The sequence below is a fragment of the Brachypodium distachyon genome, chromosome 5, assembly GCF_000005505.3.
Source record: "Brachypodium distachyon strain Bd21 chromosome 5, Brachypodium_distachyon_v3.0, whole genome shotgun sequence".
NCBI lineage: Eukaryota > Viridiplantae > Streptophyta > Magnoliopsida > Poales > Poaceae > Brachypodium > Brachypodium distachyon.
Genome location: NC_016135.3, coordinates 19811161 through 19821073, shown reverse-complemented (window position 1 = coordinate 19821073; position 9913 = coordinate 19811161). Strand labels below are relative to the sequence as shown.

At 48.9% G+C, this 9913-nt stretch overlaps 2 protein-coding genes and 1 non-coding gene across 5 annotated transcripts; 1 reads left to right on the top strand and 2 right to left on the bottom strand.

Annotated features, from left to right (window-relative positions):
• LOC100828963 (endogenous alpha-amylase/subtilisin inhibitor) lies at positions 1 to 1072 on the top strand. Its single transcript, XM_003581398.4, has one exon. The coding sequence runs from the start codon at positions 222 to 224 to the stop codon at positions 930 to 932; it is 711 nt and encodes a 236-aa protein (XP_003581446.1). The 5' UTR covers positions 1 to 221; the 3' UTR covers positions 933 to 1072.
• Positions 1073 to 1981: 909 nt separating this feature from the next.
• LOC100828556 (mRNA cap guanine-N7 methyltransferase 2) lies at positions 1982 to 5785 on the bottom strand. Of its 3 annotated transcripts, none has more exons than XM_014895458.2 (12): positions 5330 to 5785; positions 4365 to 4454; positions 4176 to 4254; positions 3986 to 4080; positions 3631 to 3702; positions 3440 to 3549; positions 3147 to 3257; positions 2977 to 3069; positions 2798 to 2866; positions 2551 to 2606; positions 2345 to 2463; positions 1982 to 2257 (listed from the first exon to the last, which is right to left on the bottom strand). In XM_014895458.2, the coding sequence occupies exons 2-12, from the start codon at positions 4443 to 4445 to the stop codon at positions 2138 to 2140; spliced, it is 1005 nt and encodes a 334-aa protein (XP_014750944.1). In that variant the 5' UTR covers positions 4446 to 4454; positions 5330 to 5785; the 3' UTR covers positions 1982 to 2137. The 3 variants fall into 3 exon arrangements, with proteins under 3 accessions (XP_014750944.1, XP_010240157.1, XP_014750943.1); XM_010241855.3 differs by having other exon boundaries at positions 2345 to 2442; positions 5330 to 5784; XM_014895457.2 differs by having other exon boundaries at positions 2345 to 2442; positions 2518 to 2606; positions 5330 to 5783.
• A 2301-nt stretch (positions 5786 to 8086) lies between these two features.
• On the bottom strand, positions 8087 to 8159 carry TRNAF-GAA. The gene has a single exon. It is a non-coding gene; the product is annotated as a tRNA-Phe (tRNA).
• Between the last annotated feature and the right edge of the window lie 1754 nt (positions 8160 to 9913).

The following is a 9913-nucleotide window of genomic DNA, read 5'->3' as shown; positions in this document are numbered from 1 at the left end:
TGAGATCAGTACCGCGCGCAGCGGGGTGTCGCTAGCTGCTAACACTGGCGGCCACTGCACCGATGATCAGTAGTAGCTGGGTTCGGGTCACACGTACAACAAACTCCGGAAGCACTGTAAATACAGCAAGCGCACCCGTGTGAGACCTCACGCAAGCCACCAGCGCCACACTCCTACTCACTCGAACACAAGCTAGCTCGCTAGCCAAGGTTGTTTCAGCCATGAGTAGTAGCCCCCGTGCCCGTCTCCTCCTGATCTCCCTTGTAGCCGCCGCCACCCTGCTGGTCTCGTGCCGCGGCGCCGCCGCTTCGCCCCCGCCGCCTCCGGTGTACGACACGGACGGCCACGAGCTGCGCGCCGACACGAGCTACCACGTGCTCCCGCTAATCCGCCGCGGCGGCCCCTACGGAGCCCGCCGCGGCGGGCTCACTCTGGCGCCCCTGCACGGCGGGCAACGCTGCCCTCTCTTCGTCGCGCAGGACGCCAGCCGGGAACATCTCGGGCTCCCCGTGCGGTTCGCTCCGCACGGCAAAGCCTCGGCCTCCGCGGACCCGACGACCGTTGTTCGCGTCTCGACGGACGTCCGCGTCTCCTTCCGCGCGTACACGACGTGCGTGCAGTCCACCGAGTGGCACGTTGAGAGCGGCAAGAATATTCTGGGGGCGCGCCGGCACGTGGTCACCGGCCCCGTGGTCGGGGGCCCGAGCCCGATCAGCGGCAGGGAGAACGCGTTCCGCGTGGAACGCGTGGAGAGGTACGGCGGCGTCGCAACGGATGATGAGGCGCGCGAGTACAAGCTGATGTGGTGCGGGGACGAGGCGGCGTGCCAGGCCTTGGGCGTGTTCAGGGACGGCGAAGGCGGCGCGTGGTTCCTTGGCGCCGCCGCCGAGCAGGTTCATGTCGTCGTGTTCCAGAAGGCGCCCTCCGTTTAAGTCGCATGTTTCTTTTTTCTTTTCAGTTCCGTGTGGATGGTGTTTGTTCGTAGCGCCGCGCGTGCATGTTGAATAAAGTGGCCCGAGCAGTTTGGTATAGCACAAGCTTTGTTCTGTGCCTGGCTAGGGATGAACCTAGAATCAGGTCTCTGGGCAAAATCTAAAATGGGTTACTAAATTTGCATGCTAAATATTATTCAATATGGTCACGTAAATTATAGAGGCCTTTACTCCGTCCATAAATAAGTGTACATATAAAAATTTCAAGAAAATTAACAAATGAGATGGAAAATGCATTGTAAATATACCAACCACCATCTCTCGGCTCTTTAATTTTCTCATCTCCAATGAGCCAAGTGCATTTAAAAATGCTATTAGGTTTGATTTCTGTGCGACAAAAGAGAAACAATTTTTCGTATTCTAAAGTGCTTTGAAAATAAGAAGTTCTCCCTCCGTACACAAATAAGTGTACGTTTGGGTTTAAAATTTGTCAAAAAAAAAATATACTTCTCTCTTTTCAAAGCACTTTGGACTAAAAAATTGCCGTCTCTCAATACACAGAAATCAAACACAATAACATTTCTTCATGCACTTAGCTCATTGGAGATATGAGAATTAGAGAGAAAGATGCTGGTTGGAACCTTCTCAATGCATTTCTATCTCACTTCTTAATTGTTTTGAAATTCTTACATATACACTTATTTGTGGACGGAGGGACTACACTCTTTTGTGAACAAACTTTAAACCCAAATGTACCCTTGTTTGTGGCCAGAGGGAGTAAATTCTATGTTCAGCAATAAAAAAAAGGAAGAAACTCTAACCTTGATGCAACGATGCGTCATCACGTCAATAGGCAGGTCAGGGCCGGCCGCCGGCGATCGACGGATTGCACTCAGGCCCGCACGGCGCTGTTTTATGAATCCAATCAACCGGCGTCTGTAATAGGGAGACGGACGGAAATACCGAACCAACGATCGTCAAGGAACCAAAGCGACACTGCGCCCACCGATAGTCGATCGGAGGCCGAACTGTCAATCGAACCAGAGATCGATGCAAATATACGACGATACGTGTACCGACTTTCATTGTTTTTCTCCATGTCTAGGTTCCATAAAATAGAGAGTATTACCATACAGGCATGCACCATCAACTAAGGGAGAATCTCATTACCCTAAGTTTACATCTACATCTGAATTTCCGGCAAACTAAAGCCTCATATCTGCCGGTCCTGGACCTAGGATGCCTTTCTCAGGATCCAGGGGAATCAGATCTGCTTGTGAGCGCCTCCCATCGTCCACTGCTGCCTGCTGCCTCCAGAGCCTTTCCTGCTTTTTTTCAATCAAGCGTTAACCAATACTGTCCACTGAAATAGGAAACAAAAAACTAAAGCTGTTCGGTAACGAACAGCGTACCTCTTCATGAGCATTATCAGAACCATGCAGGTCAGGCGTTACAATAGGTGGTATTGCATCTGGGTCGGGCTTCTGGAATACAAAAATTGAATACAAGCCTGCAGAAATCATATTAAGCACTGGGCAAATTGAGATGCTAGAATGGACTCAGTGCAGGGAAAAAGGTACACCACCTAAAATATCATAGGAACGAGCAATTAGTTTACCACGAGGATCCACCAAATTGGAACCAAAATTACTAAGCATTGGAGCAAACTGTGGTCTGGAAAACAGTCAAGATCAAAATAAACCATCAGATATGTCTGCTATTGATAATTATAGTAATCAAATTGTGTTTCATCACACAAGAGAGGAGAGAAGAAGTAACTTAAGCAAACAATTTTTTTACTATGAAGCATTATTTACAAAATGACATCAACCAAATAACAACGACATCCAGTAAGATACGAGCACCTGTTGTCATCATAAAAGTCGGTTAAATTCTGGATCTCCACATATTCAAGTCCAGCCTCCCTTGCTAATCTGTTCCAACATATTTTAATATTGTAAAAGACCTGTGACCCAAGTTATCAGAGTTTACATGAAAGAAAGACTGTACAACAAAATGTTGGAAATAAATGAGGAACGGTAACCTCATAAGGCTGGGAAAGTGGACCAGGCAGTGATTCTCAAACATCACTTCGTTTGCAAATTTGAGTTGGTACTTCTTTCCAAAGAAAGGAAACCTGCACCATTTTGCATGTGATCCATCAATATAGCAAGCCTTTTCAGATGTATATAGGTGCACAAGTTGAACTCATACTTTTCTTCCTCGATTTCGAAGGTAATTGTGTAGTTCTCTGAGCGAATGCTATTTGGAACAGTCTTCAGACCCTTATTATGTGAAGCCTCCACATTCTTTTGATATTTCGTCCTACAGAATTTAACATAGCATCAACTCCAAAAGACTCAGAACAGAGGTATTAAAGCTAAAGTTTAACCAGACACTGTATATTAAGGATTTGATAGTAACCAAAGTAAAGCTCCAGGCCCAGAATTATTAGCTTTGTCATAAAAAGGCATCAATAAGTAACAACAAATTCATGGTGGCCATACCATATTGTAGATGAATCAGGAATTATGCCAAGAAAATAGCCTCCAGGTTTGAGCAATGACGATACATTATTTAGAAGCTTCTTTGCTTGTTCCTCACTTTCAAAGCATAACTATCTTTCAACAGGGATAAAATCTGAAAATTAGCAAAGCTCAATAATATATATTCTAGAGGCGGAGAACAACCAACTTGCCTGTAAATTCTGCATACAACAAACTATATCTGCTTCGATGCCTTTTTCTTGCAACTGAGCTTCAAAGTCATCCTGTTATAAAAACTACCTTAACTGTCAGCTCTGAACACTTCGTGCTAATTTGACTATCTGCTCGTTGCCGACAGAGTCCGCTGACTCTGAGAATCTAGTATGCGTGTAGTAGGTTGTATGTCTCTTGCGCACTAGGGGTAGGGTGTGTGAGTGTGGCGTGCGTGTGGCGTGTGTGCGTGGGTGCGTGAGTTCAGATACTACAGCTGTACTGTAAGAGAAACCTCTTTTTTTTTTGACTATCTGCGTATGTGCAAGTAAAAAGGGATGGAAGAAAGGACGTTACAGCGGAAGGATTCAACTTGATGAACTCAGCAGTGAAATGCTTCCATTTGTTCTCCCATAGTTCATGGGCATCACTGACAGCCGGTGCAGAAGCATCTGTATGGAAACCAGTAGGTAGACTTTAGGTAAAGATTCAGATAGTCTAAACGAAGTAGCCAAGAAAGGGGTCAGGTTCTAATCAGCAAGCCTACCAATTCCTATGTAGTGACCAATTTGGGCCTCACCCCACTTGTCTGTATCAGCTCCACCATTGCAGTACATGTCACAAACCTTCAACATTTTACAACAGGTCAAAGCAAGCCAGAATCAGGTTTGCGCTGCTTAGTTGTTCACAGATTGGATGAATAGAAGATCTGGAAAGAGAAGAGCATATAACAGACCGTGGCATAAGGAAATGCAAATATTTTGATAAGTGCAGCCTTAGCGAATTCATATAGCCGATGATGTGGTATCACCGCCATGTGCTACCTCTGCAATTAAAGACAGGGAGTTGAGAGCCACTGACAGCAATCATCTATGAACTCATAAACGCTGGTCAATGGAATGGCATTCACAAAAGTACTGAAAGATCAACCATGTATGGCCTGCTCAGGAATGTTGGGTCTCAAGCCGAGATCGAGGTCCTTGGCAGACATGTGACTAAATCTTAGGTACGGCGCAAGTGCTGTGCTCACGTGATGATAGATCACAAAATTTCCGTTTAATTGGCAAGACAACAGATGTACCCTTAGCCAAAAGAAGCGCAAAAGAATCAAGTGGTTACTGTCACCGCTGATGGCGGATCCAGGATTTTGGCAAGGGTCGGGCTACTTGGCATGCCAAATTTGTGAAATACCACAACACTAGCACATAAATTCAATAAAAAAGTAACACAAATAGTTTAATAAGGTCTCGCGATTCGCGACACCGTAATTTCAACAAATGATCCACAATTTGCAAAATGTACAATACACCATTTCAAATATAAGGTAATTTGGACTTCCTCTTTCCAACAATTCTACAAACTATGAACACAAATGGATCAAGCTAAATTCACCGTTCCTCTTTCTGACAATTCTAAAAACTACAACACAAATGCATCAAGCAAAATTCACCATCCCTCTTTATTTTCAACAATTTTACGAACTACAATCACATATTGGAAAGATAAATTCACCATTTATTTTCATTTTCATTCACATTCTATAATCTTAAGTGTATACTATTTATACACATGTCACACGCACAAATACCATTACAGAATTTGATCTCTCTATAACTGAAATTACTCATATTTATATACCATGAAAGAAGACGAAAGTTGAACTTAAATTGCTCATAGTTAAACAATCAATCTCTGCATCACCTTTCTTGCAACCGACGGGTACTTGCACAAAAGCTCATACGGCGAGCCAGAGGAGCTCGTCCGGCGCAGACAACCTAGAAGTCGGAGTTGGTCGCTGTCGACGTAGACGCCGGAGATGGTCGATGTAGGGGAGGCGGCGTAGGTGTACAGGACGGGATGGGCAGCTGAGGTGGGCAGGGTAGGTGTAGGGGGGTGGTCGAGTGCAGGTCCAGTGGCGGAGGGGGTCGGGGGATGCGGCGGCGGCGGCGGCAGAGTTGGTCGGCGCCGAAGGAGGAGGCAGCGCGGTTCAGTGCCTGGGGATAAGGAGGAGGCGGCGCGGGGATACGGAGGCGGCGGCGCGGTTCAGTTGGAGGAGGCGGCGGGACGGGGCAAGCACGCGCGGGAGGCAGCGAAAATTGCGGCGGCGGGTGCACGCGTGTTTCTGTGCCTGGGCGTTCTGTGTTCGTGCGTCAGGAGGAAGACGACCTCGTGCGGAGGCTGGGCTGGGGACGCTCGCGGAGTTGGGCCAGGAGGGAGAGTGAGTGCCGCCGCCCAAGAGAAAAGAAAAAGGCCGGACCGGCACGGCCCGTCTATAAACGGGCCCGAGGTGCCCGGCCAGGCTAAGCCCGCTAAGATGTGGGTCGGGCCGTGCTGGGCCGGCCCGTTGGCCAGCTACATCAGCGGGCTGCTGCGGTGGAAGAATAGATATTAGATCCTGATCATCTAAAAAAAAGATATCAGATCATGATGCGCGTTGCCCCCCAGTTTTTTTGCAAGCGAGAAGATGACATGTCATATTATCAATGACTATAGGTGACTGTACGCAAGTGGAGCGGCTCTCGGAGAGAATTTTACCACAACGGGTGAAAAAGTAATCTTAGTGTGCCTTCTGCTCTGTTAATAATCTACCGTGAGTTTATCGTTTTGTGACTTATTCGGTTGTAAGAAAAAATTTGCAAGTTCGTGAAGGTTATATGAGAGAACTGAAGATGGAGCATATTCGAAGGAAACTGGCTGCCTGTCTTCTTTAGACGACTGGCCGCTTGTTTTAGCAGAGAATGATTAGAAGTTCAAAAAGCAAAGTTCAACCAGAGTAAAACTGCGGTAAAACGGACCGCTGAAAAACCCATTGGATGAGCTGGGATCGTCTCATTAAACCCAAATCTTATGGGGACATTGGGTTCAGAGACCTAAGATTATTTAATCAAGCTCTGTTCGTGAAACAAGCTCGGCGGCTTCTAAATTCCCTTGAGTCCCTCTGTGTCCGTCTGCTCAAATCTAAATACTACCCTAATGGTTTCTTGACAGACACGGCTTTCACCAAGAATCCGTCCCCTTGATGGCGGGGTATTACACATGGTCTTGATCTTCTTAAGAAAGGTATTATTTGGCGCATCGGCTCAGGTTCTCATGTGTAAATTTGGAGAGACAATTGGATCCCTAGAGGCAATCTTAAAGTTTCGGCCCCTCGAAACAATACTCGACTAAGGAGAGTTTCCAATCTGATCCTTCCTCAATCAAATGAATGGAATGAACCATTGATCAGGAACATCTTTTACTCCTTCGATGCGGATGAAATCCTCTAGATCAGGCTGCCCCCTGCCGGCTCTGAAGATTTGTTGGCTTGGAATCCTGAAAAGAACGAAGCCTTCTCTGTTCGTAGTGCATACCGCCTTGCGTTGTCACTAGAACAGAGCCTCTCAGAAAATAGTACGAGCGCTAATCCGGATGGTCATCGCCGCCTTTGGGATCTTATCTGGAAGGCAAATGTCCCTCCTAAAATTAAATTTTTGGTCGAAACTTGCTTCTAATTGCCTGGCAGTCCAAGTGAATAGATGCCGTCGTTCCATGGATATTATTGCTACCTGCCAGATTTGTGGCATGGAAGATGAAGATGAATACCATGCTGTTTTGAGGTGCACCAAAGCAAGGGCCCTGAGAACTGAATTAAAAGAGCAGTGGGTGCTGCCCTCCGAAAAAATGCTTTCATACCGGCACTAATTGGGTCCTTGTTCTTCTCGACCAACTTAATGAAGACCAGCGTATGAGACTACTGTTCTTATGGTGGCGAGCCTGGCACCTGCTTAACAATATGATCTTTGGCAAGAGAGATCCTTCTGTTCATGATTCCACCATTTTCCTTATGAATTATGTTGAGACTTTCACTGGCATCAAAGCTCACTCGGGTCTGTCATTTTCAAAAGGTAAACAACCTACTCTCTACACACCTTCTGTTACTTCATTCTCAGGTTTAGATTATTCGCTGGGAGCCGCCCGATGCATCAACAACTAAACTGAATGTTGATGCTAGCTTACTCCACGCTGACAACTCGGCGGCGTGGGGTGCTGTCACTCCTCTGGCAAGGGTATTGCTGCTGCTTGGGATACTATTGATAATTGCCCGAATGCTGAATCAGCTGAAGCTATTGCCTGTCTTCAAAGTATTCGGACCCTTCGTGACTTCACTGAGCTTCTGATCATTCTGGAGAGCGACTCTGCGGTGACTGTCCAGGCAATTACCAACATTATTACACCCAAGTCTGCTATTTCTGGTACTATTGCCCACATAAATCAGCTCATGTCTTTTCATCCTGGCATAAGCTTTCTTCAGGTTAGACGGAGCAATAATGAAGTGGCGAATTGTATCGCCCGCTGGTGTCGTAGTGCATCGAGTGGTGGTGTTATGCGTGACTCTGTGCCTCCCTGCGCGTTGGCCTAGGTTATGCGAGATTGTAATCAAACCTTTGTTTAGTAACACGAAACCACATTCAAAAAAATTGCGGTGAGCGTGGATCGAACACGCGACCTTCAGATCTTCAGTCTGACGCTCTCCCAACTGAGCTATCCCCGCTTCGTGTTTACGGACATATTTGTAGACCCAACCAGAAGCTCCTGGTTACGCATGGCATGGAATAACAGCAAGTCGAAACATCCAATTGTAGCCAACAGTCACGGGCATGTCCCCTTATCCAATCCAGAAACCTCCGGTCGATCAGAGCATGCACAGCTGGCTGACACCAACCAGCAGCAAGCCAAGGACAGCTAGAAGAAGGTTGGTACGTACCAGCAGCGGTTTCTCCCTCTCTTGCAGGCCAAAGTCATTTACTTTAATTTTTGTGGGATTGCTGCCATGCACGAGTATGTTTCTTTGGGAGAGAGAGATCCATAGAAGGAAGAGACGGTTGCAGTTTAGGAGATGGTTGGACGAGGATTTGCAGATTCAGAGGGTCCAGTTGGTTGGATGATTTCCTGAGGTCTTGGGCCCCAAATTCTGAAAGAGAAAAACTCAAGTGGTTGTGGAATAGATCTAGGAGAATTCCCGCCTGAGCACCTCCCGGGAAGGTACTTGTCGGGAGGGGCATTCCCGGGCGCAGGTTTCCATTGCGAGAGCGGGACGGAGCCAGCAAGACAGCAACGCCACGTGGGCGCGAGGCAGGCACCCTGCGCGCAGGGTTCGTCACGACAAGGAGTGAGGCGCACGACGCATTTAATGAGTCGACGGAGAGGGGGTTCCCCATCAAGTCAAGCAAATAGTGGCTGTCCAAGAGTAGTTTTTAGGCCTTAGACCCCTAGCTACAAGGCTAGTATTCTTGCATGTATACCAGCGCACCGAGGAGGAGCTGCCTGAGCTCCCTGCTCGCCACTTGTAAATCATGCACCATGGCACCTGTGGTATCCCCTTGGCTATAAAAGGAGGACCCCGCCAGCGGTGAAAGGGGTTCGTTCGTTGGTCCGCTCGCTGACCAACTCGTAGTGCTACACTAGCAGTAGCCCAAAGTGGTAAGGGACACTTAGCCAAAAAAGATGGCACCCGGGGGTTCCCCCTGGCAACCTGTAAGCACTTGCCTTTCTGTCAATACAAGTTCAGACAAGCAGGACGTAGGGTTTTACACCTCCGGGTGGCCCGAACCTGAGTAAAAACGCGTGTCCGTGTTCACCGTGTGTTGTGTGTTGGCGAGCTTCGCATCGGCCCCGCCGGCGATCGCCGGAGCGATCGCCGTAACCCACTGCCGAACCAAAAAGGGGTGCTCGTGCTACAACATCTGGCGCGCGTGAGGAGAGCTCGCCGGTGACGGCCGGCACCGTCGTCTACGCCAACATCGGCCTCGTCTTCCTCGACGACAGAGCCGACCACCATGCCTCCTAAGCGGGCTGGTGACCCCCGGATCGATCCGCGTGAAGCCCCAGCGGCACACACGACGCGCAGCCCGCGTCGCGGGCTCATGAAAATCCCGAACCCTCACGAGCGCAGCAGTCGCCGCTGCCACCCCCGCCTCCTCGGCCGTCGGTAGACAACCGACTGAGGGGGCCGACGGCTCCCAGTGCCGGGGCCAGTCGGAGAATCGGTTGCCCCCAACCCAAACCCCGGCAAAAGCCATCATCGCCGCACGGTTCATGGTGCGGTACGAGCCGCAGCAGGGCACGCCGGCACACGAGGCATGGAGCGCGGAGCTGGATGCACTCCTCGCGCTCACTGTCCAACAGCCACAAGGCGAGGGCGCCCCGGCAGGCTCAGGCCGCGGGCAGAACCCGGGGCGCGGAGACGCGCCCCGCGCCTCGCGACAAGGAGAAAACCCTCCCCCGCAGGGAGGGCCGGGAGGCAGG

Bases quoted from the DNA above. Each gene is read 5' to 3' on its own strand.
- LOC100828963 (XM_003581398.4), top strand. From the start codon at position 222: ATGAGTAGTAGCCCCCGTGCCCGTCTCCTCCTGATCTCCCTTGTAGCC.
- LOC100828556 (XM_014895457.2), bottom strand. From the start codon at position 4,445: ATGGCGGTGATACCACATCATCGGCTATATGAATTCGCTAAGGCTGCA. The intron at 3,703-3,985 runs GTAACGTCCTTT...TTTTTATAACAG, and splicing joins TCAAGTTGAATCCTTCCGCT to GATGACTTTGAAGCTCAGTT. The intron at 3,070-3,146 runs GTATGAGTTCAA...AAAATGGTGCAG, and splicing joins TTCGAAATCGAGGAAGAAAA to GTTTCCTTTCTTTGGAAAGA.